Source organism: Sminthopsis crassicaudata, chromosome 4 (genome assembly GCF_048593235.1).
Source record: "Sminthopsis crassicaudata isolate SCR6 chromosome 4, ASM4859323v1, whole genome shotgun sequence".
NCBI classification, from domain to species: domain Eukaryota; kingdom Metazoa; phylum Chordata; class Mammalia; order Dasyuromorphia; family Dasyuridae; genus Sminthopsis; species Sminthopsis crassicaudata.
The window spans coordinates 353,416,646-353,443,915 of NC_133620.1; the positions used below are offsets into that span (position 1 = coordinate 353,416,646).

Genomic DNA, 27,270 nt, shown 5'->3' on the forward strand with positions numbered 1-27,270 from the left:
TTGATTCAGCAGTGTTACTACTGGGCTTATATCCCAAAGAGATATTAAAGAAGGGAAAGGGACTTGTACTTCCAAAAATGTGGCAGGCCTTTTTGTAGTGGCTAGAAACTGGAAATTGAATGGAAGCCCATCAATTGGAGGATGGCTGAATAAATTGTGATATATGAATGTTATAGAATATTATCGTTCTATAAGAAAGGACTAGCAGGATGAATACAGAGAGGCTTGGAGAGACTTAAATGAACTGATGCTAAGTGAAATGAGCAGAACCAGGAGAACATTACACACTTCAACAACAATACTAGATGAGGATCAATTCTGATGGACGTGGCCCTCTTCTTCAACAATGAGAGGCTCCAAATCAGTTCCAATTGATCAGTAATGAAGAACCAGCTACACCCAGTCAAAGAACACTGGGAAATGAGTGTGGACCACAAATAGTATTTATACTCTTTGTTATTGTTTGCTTGCATTTTTCTTCTTCCCAGGCTTGTTTCCCAAGCAAACAACAAAAAGAGTAGAAATGCTATGTTGTGATCCATACTCAGTTCCCACAGTCCTTTTTCTCGCTCTGGGTGTAGAAAGCTCTCTTCATCAAAAGAACATTGGAATTGGCATCAATCATTTCATTGTTGAAAAGAGTCACGTCCATCAGAATTGATCATCACGTAATCTTGTTGTTGCCGTGTACAATGATGTCTTGGTTTTGCTCACTTCCCTCGGCATCAGTTCATGTAAGTTTCTCCAGGCCTCTCTGAAATCATCCTGATGATCGTTTCTTATAGAACAATAATATTTATGGGGGGATTTTTTTCTTACGTAAGTTTAGTAAGTGTTAATCCAATCTACTTGCCTATCATTAATAGAAAGCTCAGTAATGCCAGCTCATGAACTATAGTTTTAGGAGGAATTCCCTTACCTTCTTTTTAAATCCAATTTTTCTTATGTAGCAAGACAACTGTATAAATATGTATACATATATTGTATTTAACATATACTTTAATATATTTAACATGTATGGAACTACCTGCCATCTAGGGGAGAGGATGGAGGGAAGGAGAAGAAAAGCTGGAATAGAAGTTTTTGCAAGGGTCAATGTTAAAAAATCACCCATGCCTATGTTTTACCAATAAAAAGCTATAATAAAAAAAGAAAAATATTTTATTTAGATTTTTTAAAATGACACAAATGCAAGTAAAAAAATTAAGGTGCAAGTAAAAAAATTAAGGTTCAAGAAATTTTTCACATTAGGAAGAATAAAAACAAGTTCATAAGCAAATTAATTTAGGGAACAGAGCAATAACATTTGTTGGTGTCATCTGATAAGTGTAATTAATTACATTTGCTACAATAAATTAATTCTTGGGCAGCAGATTTTCTCTTGTTTTCTGTCTACCAACTCCTTTCTTGGAACTATAAACTTAGATGCATGTTCTTTAAAACAGAAAAAAAATATACTGAAAGACTCCCATCTCTTAACTAATGACTTATGCCCCAAGATGCCAACCAAGATCATGATAGAACAGTCCTGTGCACGTCCTTTCACAGTCTGAACTATTACAGGAAGAAGCAAAGAGCAGCGATTTCCTTCCCAAAGGTCAGCTGCCTCAGAGAGACCAAACAGAAAGTAGTTAGTTCTTGCCAACTTCCCCTCCTGCTTCAGAAGAGTTTGCAACAGTTTTTTTTAGTTTCCAGTAAAGCTCCAAAGAAAAACAAAGCAAGTGTGAGGCCCAGAGTCTGTGCAATACAAATCTTACTTGAATCAACTGGAATCAATAAAACTGAATTCTCTATAACCAAGTAATGAGAATGAGAGGAATACTTAGACTGAGTGTGGAACAAAACAAAAAGAAACAAATAATGTAAGAACTACCTTAGACTGCATTATAAAAAAGTCTTTGGAAGCCATTTATCTTAAAAAGATGACATTTCGATCGCAATGATAATGTCAATATTACCAGTCTTTACTGATGGAGGGTATAATATTTTTGTAAGAGATGGCTAGCTCCTCTCTAGGGGGCTGGCAAGGTTCAGGGAGGGCAATCAGGAAATGCAGGTTTACTTCCCTCATTTCCAATGTAAAGGAGATTTCAAGGAGAATGTATTTATGGGAGGCAGAATCTTGGGTTTATGGGGGATTATTTTTTTTCTTTATTAAAGCTTTTATTTTTCAAAACACATGCATGGATAATTCTTCAACATTAACCTTTGCAAAACCCTGTGTTCCAATTTCCCCACCCAATGACAAGTAGTCCACTATATGTTAAACATAATAGATGTTAAATCCAATATATGCATACATATTTATACAATTATCTTGCTGCACAAGAAAAATCAAATTAAACCACAAAACAGAGTAAGAAAACAAAATGCAAGCAAACAACAAAAAGAGTAGAAATACTATGTTGTGATCCACACTCAGTTCCCACAGTCCTTTTTCTCGCTCTGGGTGTAGAAAGCTCTCTTCATCAAAAGAACATTGGAATTGGCATCAATCATTTCATTGTTGAAAAGAGTCACGTCCATCAGAATTGATCATCACGTAATCTTGTTGTTGCCGTGTACAATGATGTCTTGGTTTTGCTCACTTCCCTCGGCATCAGTTCATGTAAGTTTCTCCAGGCCTCTCTGAAATCATCCTGATGATAGTTTCTTATAGAACAATAATATTTATGGGGGGATTTTTTTCTTACGTAAGTTTAGTAAGTGTTAATCCAATCTACTTGCCTATCATTAATAGAAAGCTCAGTAATGCCAGCTCATGAACTATAGTTTTAGGAGGAATTCCTGTATCTCTTCAACCTGAAGTAGAAACTGTCATGGGGAGTACTCCAAGAGGGATTTCTATATAAGCTTTTCAGGTTAAATGAAGATGAAAGCATGAAAGAAAAATACATGGGAAGGAGTGATTTTTTAAAACAGAAAACTACTTACAAAACATAAGAAATTCTAAAGGAAAAAGCATAGTATTCTTTGCTCTAAAAGTTGCAACCTATAGCAAAAAGATGTACATTTCTCTACTTTAGCACAATCAATGAAGAATTCCTTTGAACAATGAATGGGAGAAGTAAAGAAAGAAGGAAAAAAAGAACATCTGAAAGATTTTATTTAATCATAGCTTAACCAGCATATTGACAATAATTAAACTTGTTAGGTCCTTTGGAAATGTGTCTACAGCATTGTGTTACAAGGTTCTATGTGGTTTTCAACACCTTAGTTTCAGGTTGCAGTGGTAACAAGCACCAGTTTTGGTTTCTTCTTCTTCTTCTTTTTTTTTTTTTTTTGAAAGATATGCTTTTCTTCTAAAGGTTTAAGGCTTTGATGAGAGGGTGCATCTAACCCCACCCCAAGAATACTCAACAGTCTGAAATGAAAAACTACTTTAAGTTCAAGGAAAAATTTATTAGTGTATTGTATATTCAAGAACTCACTATTATTGCCCACAGTGGAAACTGTCTACCTCAAGGGAGAAATAACCATTAAAAAAAAAAAAAAAAAAGCTAGTTCATTCTCAGTCCTTCCCTGCACTCAAGAAATGACTAAACCCTTCCTCTTAAATAAAGCCAAAAATATAGCTTCATGGGGAAAATGGGCATACAAACCATATATTAATCTAATATAACCAATGGTTTGGCCAGCTAGTCCTACCTATAGCTTGAAATTGTACTTCAAGTCATACAGGTTAAAAACACAAACAAAACAGGATAAAGATTATTTGACATGAAATAAGACATGGACCATCCATTCTTAAAAAGTTAGTTAACATTCTATTAACAAACCTAATACTATTAAAGGAGCACATTCAAGGGTTTTACAATTGACATATTCTTATGAGTCAATAAGAAATTACCTTAAAATACAGAACTATCAAAACAATTAAGAGAAAAATAACAAGACAACTTCTAGGATGTTAACTTTCAATGATACCCAAACCTAGGTCCTGACTACTTATGTTAAATTAAAACTAAGATTGACATATCTCATAAGTAGCAAAGTTGTTAGTTTCTAAAGCCCAGAGCAATCTAACTTTTATTACATTTTAGTTCCCAGATTCCCTATACATCTTCAATTGGGTACATTATTTTGCTATGTTCTCTGCCTTCAACTTGAATCTTTTATCAAGATGACAACTTCATACAGGTAGTCAATATAACAACAAATGAGGATATCTACTATAGCTATTCATTAAATATTTAGGGGTGAAAAGTGAGCCACTAAAATCAGTCATCCTTAAGCTAATTATGCCATTTGGATTCTGTAATCAGAAAAGTATACTTAAACATTGATTCATTTAATTCTAAACTCCTAGGGATAATCATTTGTCTTGGTTCATGCCATAAGCAATAAAAACTAATATGACTTGAAGAAATTAATAACTTGTTAATTGCAATATACAGGGGAATGATCAGAGATTCAGTAAGTTTTCCTATTGAAAATTCGTCACTTACTTTTGGCACATATGTCTATCTGAATAGAGACAGAATGCCCAATTCATCTACTCCAGCAAAAGCTTGAAATTTACACTAGATCAAATAATGATCAAGAAACTTAATGAGAAACTACATATGTGAATTCTTCCACCCTGATAACTGCACAAAAAGTTAACCAGCAGTCCATGGACAATAGGAAGAATAAAGGAAAGCCTGTGACAATATAGGCAATAAATGCTATTCTCTCAGCATATCTAGAAAAGGGTCAGACACACTTGTAATCTACAGGGCTCTCTGTCCAAAGACAGCCAAAGCAGAGGGTTCCTTATAAGAAAGTTCCATGGTATATGGTTACAAACCCACAGCAGAAGCCCCTAAGGAGCAGTGACCAATAAAAGTGGTTCAGTCTGGAGCTCTTCCACACCCAAGGACTCCAAGTTCTCTACTACATTGTTTTGAGATGCCATAGAGGGCTATGAAAATCTAGTGCTCTTAACATCAAAATTCAAGGAGGGCCTAATCCATGGAAGAGATCAGTATAGAAACCCAAGTGACTAAGGACAAAACCAACTTAGAGCTGACCACCAAAAGCACAGCAAACACCAGATAGATATTGGCCCTGCCACAACCTTCCCTTAAAAAGATGAGTAAACCAAAAAACACATTAACTAATAACAAAAATTTAAGGATGCCCCCAAAGAAGGAAAGGATAACTCCATAATAACTACAAGCAGAGACTCAAAAGAAAGAAAGAATACCTAGAAGATATGAAGCATGAAATTTCAAAAAAGTTCTTAAGGAAAGAATTGGAATAAAAATAAATAGCTTAAAAGAGAAAATAGTAAAGCCACATCCAAATAATAGATCTCATGAAAAACAAAACTGATCAAATACAAATCAAAGATTTCAGGAGGAAGCAAGAAATATTAGAACAAAACCCAAAAGATTGAAGAAAATGTAAGATAGATGATATTAAAAACTGCAAACCAGATCAAAGAGAAATAACTTTAGAATCATTAAACTCTATAGTTCAAGAAATAATAAATGAAAACTGCTCTTAGTATTAGAATCAGAAGGGGGAAAAATAGAAATAACCCACTGATCACTTCTTGAAAGTCTAAAATATCTGAATCCAATTCTTCCTGTGCAACAAAAAAATTCGGTTCTACACACATATATTGTATCTAAATTATACTGTAATATATTTAACATATATAAGACTGCTTGCCATCTGGGGGAGGGGGTTGGGGGAGGAAGGGAAAAAATCTGAATAGAAGTAAGTGCAAGGGATAATGTTGTAAAAAATTACCCATGCATATGTACTGTCAAAAAATGTTATAATTATAAAATAAAATAAAAAATTAAAAAAAAAAAGAAAGTCTAAAATGAAAAGTCTCAAGAATATCATAGCCAGCTTCCATATCAGAGAAAAAATACTGTAAGCATACAGAAAGAAGCAATTCAAGTACCAAGTAATCACACTTAAGATTCACATAAGAACTAGCCACTTCTACTTAAAATGAGAGATTTTGGAATTGGATATTCCAAAAATCATAAGGTGAAGAGGGTTATATAACTCTGCAAAGCCGAGTATAATATGGGGGAAAACGGACGTTTAATAGATTAGAAAAGATATTTTAAAACTTTCTGGTCTTAGCACCCCCTTATATAAGAATAAGGATAGCTACTACCCCTCTCACCCAAGAGCTTTTTTATGAGTATATAATATTTACTGTATTAAAAATTAAAATTCTTAAAATTGTTATGAAAATAATTTTGACCTTGTGGACCCACTGAAGGTTCTTGAGTACACTCAGGAGTCTTTAGACCATACTTTGTGAACTGTTAAACAAAAGCATTTTCAAGCATTTTTGATAAAATGCTGAGCATAAGTTTTAAAATGCAAACACAAGAGTCAAGAAATAACCAAAATGGTAAATTTAGTTGACCAACTGAAAAAAAGTCATGATGTTGTAGATGGTAACATTTTAATAGGAGAAAAATAAAGAAGTATTCCTCTAAAACCCTAAAGTCTTCTTAAACAAGAAAAACAGAAAGCTTGGGGGGTATATTGGTTCTATATGGAGGATTTTAAAAGAGGAAAGATAAGGAAGAATAAAATAAATAAGTAGTATAGAAAGGAATAAAATGGGAGTGGAGCTTGATATTTCTCATAATTGAGGTTTGAGAAAATAATGAATAAATAAAGAAGAGGTGGAAATTAGGATAAACATCACAATCACCAGAAACTGAAAAAGGAAAGTTCAACACACACACACACACACACACACACACACACTTTGGCATAGAAATACATCAAACTCAATGGGATAGTGGTGAGGGAATTAAGAGAAAGAGTAATAATATTGAGGAGATAAAGGTTGCAAGCAAGACAAACTGCTTGATCCTGAAAAGGGGAGTAAAAGGGGAAAAGAAGAAAAAGCCAAGAACTAGAATCTAATGAAGTGTTCACAGCTTAGGAATAACTGAACAAATTGTGGCATATGAATGTAATTATTACTCTAAGAAATGACAAAAAAAAAAGATGATTGCAGAGAAATTGGTAATATGAACTGGCAGAGTGATCAGAACTTGTAAAACAATATATACAAGGACAACATTGTGTAAAAAAAAAAGACAACTATAAATAACTTAGGGACTCTGAGTGATATAATAACCAAATATGTCTCTAGACCAATGCTTCAACATTTTGCTCTTACTTTCATAAAAATTGAGAATCCTTTCTCCAGAGATCTTTTGCTTACATAGGTTATATCTGTTATTGTATTATGAACTAAAATTTATTAGTGTCACTATGAAAAGTTTTGACCCTGAAAATCTCTAAATAGAACACAAGAATCCTCAGGGGTCCCCAGACCACACTTTAAGAACAGCAGCTTCAGACCATGTCACCCATCCTCAGACAGAAAGACGACAGACTTAAAGTGAAGAAAGATATAGATATAGATATAGACATATATACATGTATATATATATTTTTTTAATCAGGCCACTGCACAGGTTGATTTTATTTGACTATGCTTATTTGAAAGACGCACATGTGCAAAAATGTTTGTAGCAGCCTTTTTTCTAGTGGCAAGCAACTGGAAACTGAGCGGACCCCCACCAGATGGAGAATGGCTGAAAAAGTTATGGTGTATGTATGTTATGGAATATTATTGTTCTATAAGAAATAATCAGGAGGATGATTTCAGAGAGACCTGGAGAGATCTACATGAACTGATGCAAAGTGAAATGAGTATATTCATTGTACTCAGCAACAAGACTACACGAAGATCAATTCTGATGGACGTGGCTCTTTTCAACAATGAGATGACTGATGCCAGTTCCAATGGTCTTGTGATGAGGAGAGCCATCTACACTCAGAGAGAGGACTATGGCAACTAACTATGGGTCATAACATAGCATTTTCACTTTTTTTGTTGTTGTTTGCTTGTACTTTGTTTTCTTTCTCATTTTTTTCTTTTTTGATCTGATTTTTCTTGTATAGCAGGATATCTGTGGAAATATACATAGAAGAATTATATATGCTTAACATATATTAGATTACTTGCTGTCTAGGAGAGGGGATGGGAGGAAGGAAAGGAAAAAATGAGGGTGAATGTTGAAAATTATTCATGCATATATTTTGAAAATCAAAAGCTTTAATTTAAAAAAATATTGTGCAATGATCAACTATGAAAAAAAAAAAACTCTCCCCCCAACCTTTTTTTTTTTAAATTGAGGTAGTTGGAGGCACAGGAGAGGGATTAGTAATACATAATGCCAAAAAAAGAGAAACTAAAATATTTTTTAAATTCAGAAGAGAAAAGCACTAAGTTCAGAAGGAAGCACAAATAAGCAGGACAGTATTAAAAGTAATAAATGAAATTTATTATATACTTTAAAAAAAGCAATATGAAGTAGAAATGAACAGTTTCATAAACAATTCTCCTTTAAGTATTCTACTACACTTATGGAAATGCATTTTTATGTTTAAGTTTAAAATTTTTAAAAAGTAAAACAATCACTTAAGAGTTAGACAACATCTAAACTTAAAACACAATTATGTAATACACTAAGAGAGAATTTGGGACAAGGACACTTGGGAAATATCCTCTCTTCTTATGAAAGGAGTCTCAATCTGTAATGCCTTTAGTCAAGAATAAAATCAACATTATCCTGATACCCTATTACTCCTATTTTGTTCATTCACCTCTACCCCACTTTGATTTTCATGTGTGACAGGTAGGGAGATTCTGGGCTTTCCCAATATAATTTATCATCTCTTAAACATTTTATTAGACTGCCATGTTAAATAACATCAACAAGAACTAGCGAATAAAGTTAATCTGAGAAACATGGTAAAAACTCAGTTTATTCCTTTATGCTATTATTTTTAACATCGTGAAGTTCATTAACTAAAATCACTATTTCAAAAATAATGATGCTGATTCACATTTTAGCAACTGGTGACGGAGGGATTGACTCAGCATTGATTCTAATCAAGGCAAATACAGTGGAAGTAGCACCATTTCATAAAACATCGTGACAAGTTTATAAAATAGAGATGACACATAACTAGGACTATTTCCAATAAAGAAGAGAATTGCCTGAGATATAATGATGCTAATGTGAGCAAAGGAATCAAAGGAGGCTTCCTCATCATGCAGACTGTAATGTTTCTCTCTAATTATATCTCAAGAAAGAAGTTGAATACAAACGGAAGCACCACACATTTATCAACATTTCACTGCTTTGGTTACCATGTACACAACTAAATACAATCCAGAAAGACTTATCATTGTACCAAAACAAGATGATGAGGTTCCACATTCAGAATGTAGATGAACGCTAGGATGACTCAGTACTAATGACATCAGTCAGACAGAAATCATACCTATTTTCTGCCTTCTGAGAGTTCTTCAACTCCAGGATGAAATATTGATTCATGATATTTCAGTAAATTCAAGCATCCACAAGCTACTTTATATCCAAGTTGTACTTCCTTGCAAATATAATATCTTGACTTGCCATAAACAAACTGACTGCCAAAATCACAGGCTGCTTGCTCAAAAGCTGTCACTAATTAGTTGCTGGTGCTGTAAAAAGAGTCAAACTTAATGCCAATGAGAACATATTAACCTGAAAAAACTAGTGACATGACACACTGGAAAGATATTTTTTTTAAGTAAATTTCATAAATTAACAAATTTGGAAGAAGTCAAACTGGGTCAAAATAGTTATGTATCTATTCATATTTAAACAACAACAACAATAATGTCATATTTATGTGAATCTTTAAGGCTTACAAATAACATTCTTCACAAGAAACCAGTGAGACAAATAAATATTGACTCCATTTTACAAATAGGGAAACTGAGATTCAGAAAGATAGTGTAATTTGTCTATGATCACAGGGTTATTTAGGGGCCAAGATTTGAAATCAGGAGTGGTGACTCCAATTAATTCAGCATTCTGACAGAGATTCTATTACATTCTGAAAGTAAAATTTTAAGAACAAGAATAAAGAGTTGGGGAGCAGTAAAAAATGAATTGAGCCACAATTGTTCCTTAACCTACTCTTCTAATAGAAGGCAATCTTCATTCTGAATAATTTTTCACTGTGGCTACCTGTCTAAAACTAAATTTCTAGACAACAGTATTGTTTTAAAAGCCTTTCTTAACTGAGTGTTATATTACCTAGTTGCTGAGTTCTGAACATTTTTGGTACTTATTTTATGATCGCTATTTTATAGACGAAAGAACAGTCACAGATAGTAGACTTGGTACTCCCTTTTCGACACTGATCTATCCTGATTTTCTGCCTACTTCTTGCCCACATCTTTGTCCTCTATTTTCTAAGTGTGATTGAACCCATAGACTCCATCCTTGAACTTCTTTCTTCTATCTCTCCAAAAATATTTCATGGAAATTTATGCAATTCTATTATGTTATTATATTCATTCATGTATATAACTTGTCCTCTTCCATTCAAGTCATAGTAATCACTTACTATGTGCAAGATTTTGTACTAAGTGGTAGGGATACAAAGAAAGATTAAAAAAGAAAAGCCCTTGCTTTCAAGAGTCTAATAGGGAAGATAACATGCAAAGAACTATTACAAATAAGATGTGTACAGGAAAAATTTTGAGATCTCAGAAGGAAGGCACTAGAAGTAATGGGGATGAAAAAAACTTTCTTGAAAAAGGAAGATTTTGAAAGAGTGTTCCAAATCACTATTGATCAGAGAAATGCAAATTAAGACAACTCTGAGATACCACTACACACCTGTCAGATTGAATAAGATGAGAGAAACAAATAATGATGAATGTTGGAGGATGTGGGAAAAGTGAGACACTGATGCATTGTTGATGGAGTTGTGAAAGAATTCAATCATTCTGGACAGCAATCTAGAATTATGCCCCAAAAGTTATCAAACTGTGCATACCCTTTGATCCAGCAGTGCTACTATTGGAGTTATATCCCAAAGAAATACTAAAGAAGGGAAAGGGACCTGTATGTGCCAAAATGTTTGTAGCAGCCCTTTTTGTAGTGGCTAGAAACTGGAAGATGAATGGATGTTCATCAATTGGAGAATGGTTGGGTAAATTATGGTATATGAAGGTTATGGAATATTATTGCTCTGTAAGAAATGACCAGCAGGAGGAATACAGAGAGGTTTGGAGAGAGATGCTGAGTGAAATGAGCAGAACTAGGAGATCATTGTCCACTTTAACAACAATACTATATGAGGATGTATTCTGATGGAAGTGGATATCTTCAACATAGAGAAGAACTAATCCAATTCCAATTGATCAATGATGGACAGAATCAGCTACACCCAGAAAAGGAACACTGGGAAATGAGTGTAATTTTTCGTTTTTCTCCCCAGGTTATTTTTACCTTCTGAATCCAATTCTTCCTTTGCAACAACAACAACAACAACAAAACTCTGTTCTGCACACATATATTGCACCTAGGATATACTGTAACATATTTAATATGTATGGGAATGCCTGCCATCTAGGGGAGGGGGGTGGAGGGAAGGAGGGGAAAAATTGGGAACAGAAGGGAGTACAAGGGATAATGTTGTAAAAAATTACCTATGCATATGTACTGTCAAAAATGTTATAATTATAAAATTAATAAAAAAAGAAAAAGAAAAAGGAAGATTTTAGCTGAGATTTGAAGGAAGCAAAGAATAAAGACAAAGGAGAAAAAGAGAAAGAGGGGGGAAGGGAGAGACAGCCAGTAAAAATGCAGAGTGGGGAGGTAGAGTACCATGGGCAAGGAGCAGGAAGGAGTCTGGGGTCACTGATCAGTGAGTAGAGAAAGGGGAATAAAGGTCTAAGATTGAGTTATAAAGGGCTTTAGAAGCCAACCAAAGGATTTTCTCTTTGATTCTGGAGTAACAAGATGACCCTGAGGTTTACAAATGGAAAGATGACATGATCAGATGGCCTGGAGTAAGAAGGCAGTGGAGGCAAGGAGACCAAGCAGCAGTTTAAGGTTGAGCTAATGAGGACTTGCACCAAGATGATGGCAGTATCACAAGGGAGGTGTATTTCAGATATGAAGACAGAATAAACAGGTGCTGGCAACAGAGTGAAAATGAAGAAGAGGGATTAGAGAAAGAGTGAGGAGCTGAAATCATGTAGTCATGTAGTAAACCTGGGTAACTGGGAGGATGGTCGGGAAGTTAGGAAAAAAGTAAGGTTTGGGGAAAAAAATAATGAATTCCATTTCAGACATACTGAGCTTAGGATCTAGAGGACTTTCAGTTTGGGACACCCAGGTTATTGGGCATGATCTGGAAGACCTAGTAAAGTAGATTGAGAAAGTACTATCAAACAGGTAGGAGAAGAATCTAGAAGACAGGAATGTGTTTTGATTAGCACAATGCTTCCACATTAAATAACTGGTCTCTAAATGATTGTTGTACTTATTCAACTGATATGCTCAATATAGTAGAAAGTAATGAGTGGCAAAACCCAACTTTACCAATGCCACTTTCAGTGCTCTATTAAGTTGTTTTAAAATTAGTTTTGCTTAAGATCCTTTTTCAATATCAAAATTATACAAATTCTATTTTAACTCATACTTCAAATCCACCTTTTCCCTTCACAACTTTAGAGGACCTTCAGGAATCCAAATCTGAGAAACAACCCACTATTTCTAATGTGCTCCAGCATTATTTAAAAATAGCTGAACATACAACATAAGTCTAATTATTAAATTAACACTGAGATAAGAGGCTTAGAGATAGACAACTACTTTATGCTTTGGATTTTAGGGTCAGGCTATCTCTCTACAATGACTCAAAAGACTTGATGAGTTTTTAGTTTCTACGTGAAGCTGTAATTAAAATCCCACTTAAAACTGAACTACTCATGGCCTTATACAGGGTTATTCTTAATATCTTTGTAAACAATTACAACAATGTACCAGTAATTTTCCAGTTCATAATCAGGCTGGAAGGAGAACAATCTATTTTACAGATCATGGGGAAAGACTAATCTCTGATATTATTGCTGCTGCAGACCTATCAGGAAGATCTAGAGGAGATAAACCTGGAGACATACAGATTAGACATCACATTTTCTAAAGTCTTAATAACACCCTGGGGGATAAATGACAAGCTACTGAGTTAACCTATTTGGATATTTATTATTTTTTCACCACAGAGGAGAAATTGGGAACAAAGAAGGAATCCAACAGACTTCCTAATCTATTATGTGATAATAGGAGACTAGCCAATCAGTTCTCTGAGAGAACTGACCAAATCAAAGGGTCATAACACAAAGAAATCCTGCTAACATCCCTCTGGCTTTAGCACAAATACAAATGTTTTTCATTTCATCAAATATGACTATCCAATCCAACTTGTACCTGAACAACCCCATCTCTCCACAATATTCTCTATAAGAATCTCATTGATTTCTTTACTTCAAGACACTTGGGGATGAAAATAATGGAATTCAATTTTAGACACACTGAGTTTTAAGTTCTACAGGACTTCAATTTTGGACACTAAAGTTACTGGGCATGACCTGGATCATCCAACAAAGTAAACTGAGAAAGTACTATCAGATAGGTAGGAGAATCAAGTAAGGGGAATCCCTAGAGCCCATTAAATGTAAATACTAAGGCAATGGTTCTTTATACTGAGATGCAATTGGCCTTTTTACAAAAAACAGAGAACTAAGCAGAACAAATCTCATCTCTCAAACAGAACAATGCAAGTCAAATACTCGAAGACAACTACATGTTGCACCTAAATCTTCTTCCCTCTATCTCCATTTCCTTCAAATGATACAACCTTCTACCATTCTGATTGCCTCCTTCGGAGATGCTCAAGTGTATGAAAACCCATCATAAAATATGGTAGCTAGAACTTAAAACTTCCAGGTGTTACTTTAACATACAACAGGTCTGTTGTCTCCCTCCTTCTGGGTATTATGTCTCTTTTAATGAAACCTAACACAACAGATTTGGGGATGTACTATTTGTACTATTACCTCATCTTGGGCTGGCAGTCCACTAAAAACCTCAGGTCTTACTGATCCAAATTCACATAATTATAAATCTCCTATCTTATACTTGCAACTCAAGTATTGGACTTCACCATTTACCTGTATTATTTTTAGTTTTCCAAATAAAAAAGAACAGCAACTTCCACCCTCAATCCCAAAAGTGCCTTTTCATCTCACTCTTGCTATCTTAAGTGCAAAAGCCTGTTTTAGGAAGAAAGACTGCCATCTTTCAGATGACTGAAGAAACCTAGTCTAATTCCCTCCACAACAACATTAAATAAAGATAGAAAGGAAAGAAGTCTCTTTCAATGGTTTTTCAACAGTAACTTTTCTTTGGATTCTGACACAAACATCTTGTTGATGAAAACAAATTTAACCAGGCTGTTCTTACAGCTACAAATCACACCCTTGAAAGTTCTAACAAATGAAATAAAGAACATGCCATCAATTTCTTTAAAAAAAATTATTTTCTATACTTCTCTTATGCCAGAACAAAGAACTAAACCTAAATATCATAGAAGCTTGGAAATAAACAAATACAGTAGTTTTTGGCCCACTCTGGAAGACTCTTTAAAGACTGAAGGAATACAATGAAATCAGGCTGATCCCAGGGATTTGGCCTACCTCTGTGAAAGCTCCTTAGCATTAGAGCTATTTCTGATCAAACCAGGACATCAGTTAATCCCTGATGAAGGTTGATCATCTTTATGGAGACAAAGTTTATGCAGAATAGACCTGCTCTAATCAAAGGATTCTAAGGACTAAGATCATTTAGTGAGGCATTAGACCAGCTTTTATTCTGAATATACAATTTAATTATGAAGATAATCCTCTATGCTCATCACAATCAAACAATAAAACTACATATTTGGGGGAGGATAATTTTCAGATACACACACACAAACAGATCATAAAAATTCAAAATTGGCCACAGAACTCAAATTTCCCTTGACAAATAAATACTGAAGTACATTGTAGGAGAAGGATAGAAAGCACCTATCTGTAAATAAAACAAATATGAACTTCATTACAACAAATACAAACATACACACAGCCAGGTAAAGATAAACAAAATCTCTGTATAATGAAAAGACCTCTAAGTCCCAGGGAATGGTCACTTTTCCCCCCCTAAGTTCAGTATAATGTAGTCTATAGAACTTTAGCCAAATTCCAGAACAAAACACTTCAAAAATCCTTAGAGTTCGTTGTAATATATTTAATTTGAAAGCTATATCATTGCTGTTTAAAAATTTCTCTTGACATGTTAAAATTTTTAATTCCCTGTCAGGAATTTGAAGGGAGTCCTTTCAGCAGTTCATTTGATTATAGCTGTAAGAAAATGAATGCTTTAAATGTTCTTGCTACAAATTCTTTGGTACTGTGTTAAAATATCTACCCTAGGACAGTTTCCAAAGATTCCCTCATGGTCCAAACTACCAAACATCTGATTTAACAGTGTATTTTTGTCAATGGCCAGGATAACAAGAGTATAATTACATTTATACTGTTTCTCCAAAAGCCACTAGATATGCTAGATTGTTTTCAGCAAAGAAATTTAAAATAAGAGGAAAAGCTGACCTGGAGAGAGGAGTAGGAGATATGAGGTTTAGTATCTACCTGGATGATACACAGGACTTCTCAACAAGCCCAAATCTGAAACTTCACATCTCCAATCTTCCATTTAAGGTCAAACAGAGGCTCCAGAACCTTCAGAAGTTAGTATGCCCATTCATCTTTCGAATCAATCCCACTACACTGATTGAACAGTTTGTACAGAGCTGTGCTGGATACTGAAGGGTTGCAATGTTGGATAAGACATGCAGTTTATATTCTAGTAGGAGGATATAAGGCATACACAATTAACTATTAAACAATCTAAGCACGTAAGAGAGTACAAACAATGTGCTATTAGAGGTCCAAGACAAGAAAATATGTTACAAACTGGGGAGCACAGGGGAATCAGGTAGGCTTCCTAGAGAAGATATGTCACTTGGGATTGGCTGTAAAGGAAAAAGAATTTCAAAAGGAAGGAAGCAGAATTCCAAGCAAAGAGAAACATAAACAAAATCAAGAAGATAGGCCTATATGAGTTATATCAAAGGGAGTCAAGTTTACAAGAAAAGTACATGGAGGAAAAGGTAGGGAAAATGCAGTTGTTCTTAATGGTAGAGGCCCTCAAATAGGATATTTTAACTTTAGTTGGTAAGCCTAGAGTCACTGAAAGTTGTAGGGAGTATCAGTGCATAAGAAAACTTAATCTGACAAAGGTAAGAAGGAAGAAGAGTGAGAAGACCAAAGCTGATGCAGCAGTAGCCCGCATGACTAGTAATGAGAAACTAAGATTGGGAATAAACATAAAAGAGAAGATGCACCAAAAATACATTGGAGGTAAAACTGAGAGCCTTCCATGGAAATCCTATCTCTGATGTCTATGTCAGAGAAGTTTTTTTTTTTTTTTTTTTGCTTTTTTAAAAAAATTATATTGGTTTATTTTAACACATATTGCTTTATGACTCATGTTAGGAGAGAAAAATCAGAGCAAAAGAAAAATCCATGGGAGAGATTAAAAAAAAAAAAAAAGTGAACATAGTATGTGTCGATTTATATTCTCCATAGTTCTTTTTCTGGATGCAGATGACATTTTCTGTCCAAAGTCTATTGGGATTGCTTTGCATCACTGAACTACTGAGAAGAACCAAGTCTTTCATATTGATCATTGCACAATCTTGCTATTACTATGTACAATGTATTCCTGATTCTGCTGGTTTTGCTCAACATGAGTTCATATAAACGTTTCCAGGCCTTTCTAAAATCTGCTTCTTCATCATTTTTTAAAGAATGATAATATTACATTACCTTCATATACCACAACTTATTCAGCTATTCCCCAATTGATGGGCATCTGCTTTTTTTCCAATTCTTTGCTACCACAAAAAGGGTTACCACAATTTTTTTTTTGCAACTGTGGGTCCTTTTCCCTCCTTTTTGATTTTCTTGGGACACAGTAATGGCCCTGCTGGCTCAAAGAATATGCACAGTTTTATTGCTCTTTGGGTGTAATTCCAGATTGCTCTCCAGAATGGTTGGATCATTTCACAACTCCACCAACAATGTATTTGTGTCCCAGTATTCCCACATCACCTCCAACATTTATCATTATCTTTTCTTGTCATCTTAGCCAATCTGAGAGATGTGAGGTGGTATCTCAGAGTTGTTTTAAATTGCATTTCTCTGATCAATAGTGACTTAGAGCATTTTTTTCATATGATGACTACAGATGGCTTTAATTTCATCATCTGAAAATTGTCAGTTCATATCCTTTGACAACTTATCAATTGGGGAATGACTTGTATTCTTATAAATTTGACACAGTTCTTAATATATTTTAGAAATGAAACCTTTATCAGAAATACTGGCTGCAAAGATTTTTCCCCAGCTTTGTATTTCCCTTATAATTTTGCTTCTGTTGGTTTTGTTTGTGAAAAAATCTTTTAGTTTAAGGTAATCAAAGTTGTCCATTTTTACCTTTCATTAATATTCTTTAGTTCTTTGGTCAGAAATGCTTCCCTTTTCCAAAGATCTGACAGGTAAATTATCCTTTGTTCTTCTAATTTGTTTATGGTATCATCCTTTATGCCCAAATCGTTATCCAATTTGATCTTATTTTGGTATGGGATGTAAGATGTAAATCTATGATGAGTTTCTCACATTATTTTCAGTTTTCCCAGCAATTTTTGTTAAATAGTGGAAGCTGGAGTTTGAGAGTTTATCAAATACTAGATTGCTATAGGCCTTGATTATTTTGTCACGTATATCTAACCTATTCCACTGATCTTCCACTCTATTTCTTAGTCAGTACCAAATTTGATGTCTCCTGGTTTATAACAGAGTTTTAGATTTGATACTGCTCTGTGTTAGAACCTTGGATTCTCCAAGACTATCAACACTGTGTATGTTCTGGACAGTTCTACCAAGAAAAAGAAGCTCACAATATAAAAAGTTATGGAGAAGTGACTCTATCTGTTATCCAAGGGATCTAACCATTTTCAAGCTATCCAAAACAGGATTTGGAAGGATCTTTGGAGGTATTACATTCCTCTTCAATGGCGGTCTTCAAATGAAATCTGAACTGACAACTAATCAGGCATGTTACAGTAAGGATTCTTTTTCAGAAATGGATTGGATTAGGAATTGAAGTTCCTTCTAGCTCTGAAATGTTGTGATTCTAATTTTGTTATCAAATAACTAGTTCAGAGAAGGCTAGCCATCAGATGATGATTTTTTTTTTTTTGCCAAATCAAAAGTGTCTATTATTGAGTTAAGGGGTTATGATTTGCATCAATGGAAAGCTAACCTACAGATGAAATTATGGACATTTTGAAGTACTGAAGAACTGAGAGGCCTTAGCAACTGACTAGAATGAGCAACATAAGGGAGAGGAAAAAACTAAAACAGCATTCATTTTTAAATGAGAGACTGGGAGAATGATAGTACCACTGACTGAAATAGTAAAGTCAGAAGAAGTCAATTTTAAAGAGATAATAAACTTGTTTTTGAAGTGTTATGGGTCATTCAGATAGAAAAGTTGATATTGGTTATTAGAAATTAAGGTTTGGAATTTAGCAAAGGTCCAGATTGTGTAAATAAATCTAGAAGTCATCTGCAAAGAAGTGACAGATGAAGTAATGGAATAAATGAATTTACCAAGGGAAAGGATATTGGAGAGAAAAAAAAAAAGGGTAAAACCTTAGGAAGTAAAATAGGTTTCCTATAGGAGATATACCTAAAAGGGAAACCATCTAAGTAGACAAAAAAAAGTCATTAAGGAGGCAAAAAAAAAATAAAACCAGGAGCCTGTAGTTCTCAAAGGTCAGAGAGAAAAAGAATAGCCAGTGGAAAGGATGGAAGACCAGGATACTGAGATTTATGAGAATGAGATGGTTACTGAAGCAACATGCTAGTAAGAAAGGAGAGGGATAGAATCAAGATTACAGAGAGAGAGAGAGAAGGATTAGTTTCAGCAAGAAATGAGAACATTTGTTCCTCTGGGAGAAAGGGAAGAAGAAATTTGATATATTGAAAAATTTTAAGTAGTGGTGGCAGGAAGCTTCCATCAAATGGCTTTAATTTTCAAGACAAAATTGAAAGCCACTTCATCTCTTGTACATGTTGAAAGGTGGGCTGCAGTAGAGAACAAAAGAACAAAAGAAACTGACTTGGAAGAGTCAATGTGAGGAATGAGAAAGAGGATCCATAAGTATAGAAAGATTATTGAGTAAAAGAAACTTCTCAACTAAAGTTATGCAAATTAAATCTATTATGGATGAAATAAACCCAATTTAATGACTTTGAAAAACAAAAAGGATTTTACTTCCTAAAATATTCTACCAAAAAAAAACTATAGAAATTTTTTTGGAAAATGTTATGTCTTGAAAAAAATTTCCCCTCTATAAGCTGGAGCAACCCTGTTCAAATTATAAGCAGTTTAAATATCAGTGGATGTCTATGAATATTACCATCAGTTAAGTTACAGCTTTTCTTGCAAGAAATGCTCTAGTCGAACTTACTCTTCCTCTTCCACCAAAAAAAAAAAAAAAAAAAAAAATCCCCACAATTGTCTAAAGGGGAGTTTCAGCATCAGAGGGAGGCTTATCCAAGACAGAACCTGTCATCTTACCACTGCCAAACCAATTCTCAATGACAGGCAGGTAAGCCCAAGAGACCAGGCTCCAAACCATACTCCAAACCTCAATCCCAGCTTCCAGTCATATTCTTAAAGCCATTCCTCAAGGAATCAATCCTTGTGGAGATGCAATCTGGTTATTGACGATACAAATGCTGCTACCATAGCTACTAAGACTCCAAAAAGAAAATTTTGGCTACCAAAGTCCTTGGCATTATTACATGGTTTGACATCAGAAACAGATTGTTTTATCAATAGACAAAACATGAAAGAAGATTAATTACAATCTGCTTTGCCCTATGTACCTCTTGGAACGACTAGGCCTTTAACCATCAGCTCTGTAGCTCAAATCTCCAATATATGTTGTTTCCTCTTATTTAAATGCCAAGTCCTTGAAAGCAAGGACTATGTTTTTCTGTTTGTAACTCCAGTGCTCAGTACAATGTTTTTTTTTACACATGATAAACACTGAAGAAATCTTTTTTTTTTTTCTCTCATTCATATGAGCAAGGTCATATTAGGAGATAAAGTAGAATTTAGTATTATATATAGAAACTAAGCTTTTTCTCCATTGTTCCTCTTTGTCAAAATTATTCAGGGAATTCCTCATCTTAAAAATGAAGTTGTAATTCAAAAGTTCATTTTTAAATTGGCTGTATGGAATTCAAATCATTTTCCCACAGAACACTATAAAGGGTGAGAAAGTTTCCAGATTGGCCCACAAAATACTATTTTACATATAATAAACTGATTTATAGTAGTAATTTTTATCTGTTTCATTTTGAATTATTTATATTCTCATTTTATCAAACAGATGAAGACAAAGACAATATGATTATCACACTTACAGATGACATGAAGCTGTAAGAGATAATATATTTGGATAACAAAATAAGCATTAAAAATGTCAAAATAAGTGATAGAAGCAAGCAAACAATTTAAAGCTCTAATGGAAAAAAATTTTGATCACTAATTCAGTTAATCTATTGTGGTATATGCTGTAAAACATAGATCACAACACACACAAAACACACGCTCTTTTTTTTTTTTTTTTTGGTCACACAGCCATAACTTTCCAAGCAGCTTTTTTTTTAAATTATAGTGATCTCATTCAAAAATAAGAATAAATAAAAAGACAGCAAAATTTGGATTAGGTCTACACAAATACAACACAGAAGGGATAAATATAAAAATCCAACACTTAGGGTAAAAACATCAACTGCACACATGCAGAAAACTGAGGAAACATAACTGGGCAATGATCTGTGTGAAAAAGCCCGACTTTTAAAGAAATGGAAGCACAGTATGAGTTCATGGTGACATGATAACCCCCCCCCCAAAAAAAAAAAAGCTAATTCAACCTTAAATTACATTAATAGAAATAAGATGTTCAGATCCAGGAGGGGTTAATCTTGTTGTATCAGGCTTGCCTTGTCTGAACACATCTGAATAGTGTCTCCAGTTATGGATGTCACATTTTATGAAGAATATTGACAGGCTAGAAAGTAATGAAAGGAAGTTAACCAATATGCTACAGAAACTGAAACCATATCATATGAGGATTGGTGGAAAAGATCTGGGAAGGTTTAAGTTGTGGGAGAGGAAACTTAGAGAGGGGGCTTCATCAGTATTTTCAAATATCTTAAAGGCTTTCATGTAGAAGAGGGCTACTATAAATTGTCTGACTCCAGAAACCTGAATTAGGACCAAAAGATTAAAGCTGCAAAGAAGAACTGAACTCAATCAATATAAGGGAAAACTTTGCAACAACAAGAGCTTTGTAAAAATTAGTAAAATGGAACGTGGCAAATTTCTCCTCACCAGCAGTCTTCTTAAAGATAGATCAACTATTTGGTAAACTGAAAAAGATAATCCATACTTTGCATGGGGACTGAAACAAATGACTTTGAGATCCCATTCAGAGCCAAGATTTAAAATTCTAACACTATTAAGAACAAGAACAATCACATAATGGATGTTTAGATAAGAAAATTCATTCCAAATTTCAACTAGGGATATCTTCAGCTAGATTAAGAGTCAGTTGTTAAGAGTCCCAACCCTAGAGTCAGTCACCTTAAATTCAAATCTGTTATCAGGAACTAATAGTGTAATCTTACTTTCCAAGTCACCTAGCTTCTCTTTACCTTAGTTTCTTCATCTGCAAAATGGGCATTATAATACAACCTACCTCCAAGTACTGTCAGGATCAAAAGAGATATCTGTAAAATGCTTCAAAAATCTTAAATAATATATAAATACATGTTATCATTATCATTATTATTATTACTTGCCCTCATATGAGAAAGAGATAGAAAGAGAGAGTGAGAGAGTGAGAGAGAGTGAGAGAGAGTGAGAGAGAGAGAGAGAGAGAGAGAGAGAGAGAGAGAGAGAGAGAGAGAGAGAGTGTGTGTGTGTGTGTGTGTGTGTGTGTATGTCTGAGAATACAAAAATATCCTTTCAGTATACTGGGCTCCTCAGGCCACATCAGCAACAACTCCTTCAGACACAAACAACTTTGAGAAGAACCAGAGAGCTCAATTTAGAGTCAAAGGGCCAGGATTAAAATCCTACCTCTGCCATTTACTCCCCCCATGGCTTCACTTTCTCCATCTTGGTTTCCTCATCTATAAAATAATGGGAGTTGGACTCTTGTTTCTGGATCTGTAAGACTATGAGGAAATTAAAAGGTCAAGGAAGGAAGGGGACAGGACACACACACACAGACATTATTTTATATTTTTAGGTAGCAACTTTTTTTTTTTTTAAGAAAACTAACAAAAATAACTTAAATTCATATACAGTAAAACTTTTGAAAACAATTTCACTATCACAATGAAGTGAAAACAAACAAAAGTGAAAACAAGTGAAAACAATCTTGCATCAAATGCGATTATCAAATTATTTGGGGTAGAAGGAGGATAAAGAAAAGAAATAAAAACTAGGTTTTCTAAAGAAAACCAAAGGAAAAGGTTTTATTTATTAAGATTATCTGGGATGCACTTAATTCTTATAGGATTACCAAAATCAAAACAAAAACCAATAACCTATTATAAATCAAATTCCCAAGATAAAATGCTCACCAAGCTTTTTAAAAGCCTGCCAATTGGCAATTTTACTTATATAGTCTTTTATAGATGAAAGCACTGATTTCCTTTATATAAATTTAGTGAACCCCTATGAAGTCTAATACTGCATGAAGCTTATAAAGATGATATAACTTTTCTTTAAACTTTTAATCTCTGAATCTCTCCTTTAAAGATAAATGCTATAAATGGATGAAATCCTACTAAAACAATTTTCAATAATAGATCAAACAAATGTTTTTTTTTAATACTAAATTTTTACTGACTAAATTTTCACCACGAAGTGAGTGGGGACTTAGAAATCTTTCAAAAACATGACCATTTTAAATGTAATATATAATTGTAAAGACATCTAACCTGGATAGCTTTGCTTCAAAACAAAGTATTTTTTGAGAGACCAATTTGATCTTCTTTAATTCTTCCTTTTTAACCTTCCCCTTTTACACAGAGGCTAGTTATTGTGATTTTTTTTTTTAAATGCTGGGGTTAAGTGACTTGCCCAGGGTCACACAGCTAGGAAGTGTTAAGTGTCTGAGACCACATTTGAACTCGGGTCCTCCTGAATTCAAGGCTGATGCTTTATCCACTGCGCCACCTAGCTGTCCCCAGTTATTGTGAATTTAATTAAGAAAGAATAAAGGCACACCAAGTACCAATCCTTGGAATTAGCAAAAACACAATGTATCATAAAAAGTCTCTCATAGTGGAGATTTCCTTTAACAGATATTCTAAAATGAATATCATTATAAACATTTGTAGAAATCATTAAGTAGGACTAATGGAATTACAAGAAACAAATCTACATGCTGAGCAGCTATAGGAGGTGTCATCACAAAGTGAAAATTAGTTCAAATATAAATGGAAGGAAAAAAAGTACTGAAATAATATAGCTAATATTCACAAATGCTAAAAGTTAAAACAAACTAGGCCATTCTTTTCCTCTTAAGATGTCAGAAAATGGGCACTATTCTGCAAAAATAAAGGGATACAAGTGAGCATAAAGAGTAAAATAGTATAATTTCCATTTAGCTTTCATATAAAAACATGAGGCACTCAATAGACTAGAAAATAGACCACTTTTGAGTTTGAAAACTAAAACTTGGAAATCTAAAAACTCTAGAACATTTTCATTAGGTAAAATTCAATATATTTCTTTAATATTTTTTTTTTGGTGTATAACACCAAATATCAAAATATCAAAGTTAGAGCTCCCCACCAAGAAGAACAACAATTTTTAATTGTCTCTATGTGTTTTTAAATGAAAATATTATTGTGGATATCTTATCCAAAAACAAATAATTTTGATTTTTTAATTAAAAGGATACTTACTTATGTTGAATAAAAGGCTACATTTTTATTTATTCTTTAATTTGGGGGTAGCAATAGTTCAATACTTACTTCTAAGTCACCACATTACAATTCTTGGGCAAAATTTAAACTATAAACTACAAACAAATAGTTTTCTTAACCTGAAGGAACCACACCTTCAAAAAGCTTGTATTGCTTGGTTTTTTCTAGCAAAACTGTGTCCATTTTCTTCTGGTGCTACAAGATCAAAGGATCATGCTTTATCTTTAACTTAGCCTGCTGAATGTAGTTATATCATTCAGGAAACTTCCAATGATAAACAGCTAGGGAAGAAACTTAAACACAATAAGGCCAATATTTATATAGGAGGAGAAAATTAATACCGCCACTTATGTAAATTTGGAGAGATTTTTTATCTTTAAAATAGCTATACACTCAGGACTTCATATCCAAGTGCATAACAGAAACAGTAATTTTAAAACATTGAGACTACCAGTACATTTCATTCCTGTCCATCAGAACCCATATTGCCTAACTCTGAAAAGTCTTCAAAGGACAGCTGACTTTATATTTAGCTGTAATTGTTCTTTGTCTGGTAATAGAAATATAGATGTATTTCAAAGATACATTTGAAACTAAAAATTCCATTTTGGATAGAACTATACATTTTGGTCTATTAACATACTGTTTTCTCCAGGAATAGCAAAAGGATACTCAAAAACATGGAAGATTAAAAAACAAACAAAAACAGAGGCATTCTAATAATATGAAAGAACTTTGTTTCTAGTGCCACAAAAACTACAAATTGTCTTGTATAACTTGCCCTATAAAACAGCACTTTTAACTTCAAGCTACAATACTTCAACAAATTAAGCAATCACCTGTTACTTTTGATTATGTTTCATTTACTAATGTGAATTAGACATTCACATATGTCTAAAATGAGTTGCTCATTTTAAGAAAGAAAAAACCAAAAATGTCAACTTAGGGGCTCTGAAATAAAGATATCTCAATAGTTTTAATAAACTTTCTAAGTTTTCATCACTAAACACTGGAAAACTCCACTAAATGTTTTACACACACACACACAATTAAAGAAATTATACTTTTGAGATTCTTCACATAAAGTTTTCTCTGTCCCCAACTCCATCAACATTTAAAGTTAATTCAGAACTGGTCAAAGGAGACAGCTAGACACTATTGGAAGCAACAATCTCTGTTTATATAAATTTACACTTTTTTGAACCAATAATAGTTGAGATACTTATTCTCCAAATAGGAGGAAGGTTTTTTAAATTTGTTTAGTCCTAAAACCCAACTGGAGATCTCAGTGGATGCATAGCAAGGGAATAAGTGATGAGGGAAAGGTAATCAACCATCAAGCATTTATCAAAACACATACTATCAGCCACTATACTAAATGCTAGGAATACAAGACAAAAATGAAACAATTCCTCTTGGGAAGAGCTTATGTTCTAGTCTGGAGAGACTGTGTACGTGCATATATTTTACAATATATAGGTATGGACATTAATTTACATGCATGTATATGTGTATACATGTATACAATGTTTATGTGCATATTCTCTATTCATTTACACACTTATACAACACACATATTATCTTGCCCAAATATCATGTTATTTTTAACATAAGCTTAAAAAGTTATGAGTATGCTGTCTCTTTAAGCATGTGTATGTATGTACACAACGGACATATAAATATATATGTGCATGTATATATGATCAAGAGCTAGCATGTATGTGTGTGTGTGTATAACTGCAGATTTCTTTCCCAACATAAAAGCACACATAAAAAGCATTTATAAAATAGATACAAGTAAATAATTAGGGGGTAGTGAGAGAGGGAGCAGAGAACAATAAAAGCTTCAAGTAGGAAACAGGAAAGAGTACATGCCAGATACACGAGGGACAATTGTACAAAGGCACAGTGATGGGGCATAGAGGGGGCCTGTCATAAGAAACACTAAGAAGCCACCAGTGCCACCAGAACATACCTGCAGGGAAAAGTAAGACTATTATAGTGATACTGGAATGTTTATGCAGAGCTCTAACCACGCGAGACTAAACTGAACTATGTAAGAACAACCCCCAATGATTAAAATTCAGAAATTACTCCATCTAAAAACCACATTTAATAGCATAGGGCTACAAGCCCCTTCAAAATAGAGTTAAGAAAAAAGTAACATACTTTTTCCACTTCTCAATCAACTAGCATATATAATTCCTTCCCATCTCCAACAAAGAGCTTTGACAGAAACTAATTCCTGTGTTTGTAAACAGAGGCCAAGAAAATAATTACCTCTTCATTTACCTGTCCTCTTCAAACCAAGTTTACCCTGATGCACCAAAAGTAAAGGCTCCCCATCAGAAGTGAAAAGCAAGACTAATGGTTTTGTTAAGAGGGAATGGGTTGGGGGTGGGGAAAGGAAAACTGATTTCAACCCTCAAAAAAAGAGAAAAATATATATAAGCCCTCATGTGTAAAAAACCAAACAATGACAACAACAAAAATCCACAATTCCAAGTCACCATCTTTGAGGGTTGACCTAAGATGATTTCTAAGGTCCTATGTAACTCAAGCATTCTAAGATTATAAGTCAGAAAACTCATTCTTAAATGCAAGTCTATTTTGGACAACAGATAAAGAAATACATATTAAAAACAAAAGGGAAAGAACTTGGAACTGAAAATAAAAATAAAACTTTTTGTTTTTAAAGAGAGAGAAATCCCTCCTTAAAATATGGTTTCAATTACATGCCTCATATTACTCCTGAACCCCCAAATATCTTTGTATTACAAGTTAAGGTGACTAAGTACATTCTTAACCCTGGATGTAAAACTGTAAGTATAATTTCACAAAAGAATGAATTTACAGGCAGAAACTGTTATTTGCCTCCTTTTGAATTATCCTTCAATTAGCATAGTGCCTGACACATTTTAAATACTTAATAAGTGTTTATTGACCGACTTGACTGATTGATGAACATCTTGAAGAGATGCTTTAAAATTAGTGCAGAATAACTAACATATCTTCCCAGTTGAACCCATTGCAAGTCAAGCTGTGACCTGATGAGGCAAATAGTTATTTTTAATGCAAATCATGGATGTGACTGTTTGTGGTAACTGTGGCTTGATTTCCCATATGCAAAGAAATCCCCTTACCAGGGGAAATTAAACAGCATCTAAAAACACGTGGGTTTGTATTGC

General features: G+C 33.9%; 1 protein-coding gene across 8 annotated transcripts in view; it reads right to left on the reverse strand.

Annotated features, from left to right (window-relative positions):
• Nucleotides 1-27,270, reverse strand: part of STAT5B (signal transducer and activator of transcription 5B) — a 75,881-nt gene that overhangs the window by 42,104 nt on the left and 6,507 nt on the right. Inside the window, exon 2 of one of the 8 annotated variants that reach the window (XM_074261563.1) lies at nt 22,221-22,318. The exons of the other annotated variants lie outside the window; for them this stretch is intronic. Within the exon in view, the coding sequence (XP_074117664.1) occupies nt 22,221-22,242 (22 nt within the window). The 5' untranslated portion in view covers nt 22,243-22,318. The remainder of the gene's footprint in view (nt 1-22,220; nt 22,319-27,270) is intronic. 8 annotated transcript variants of the gene reach the window in all.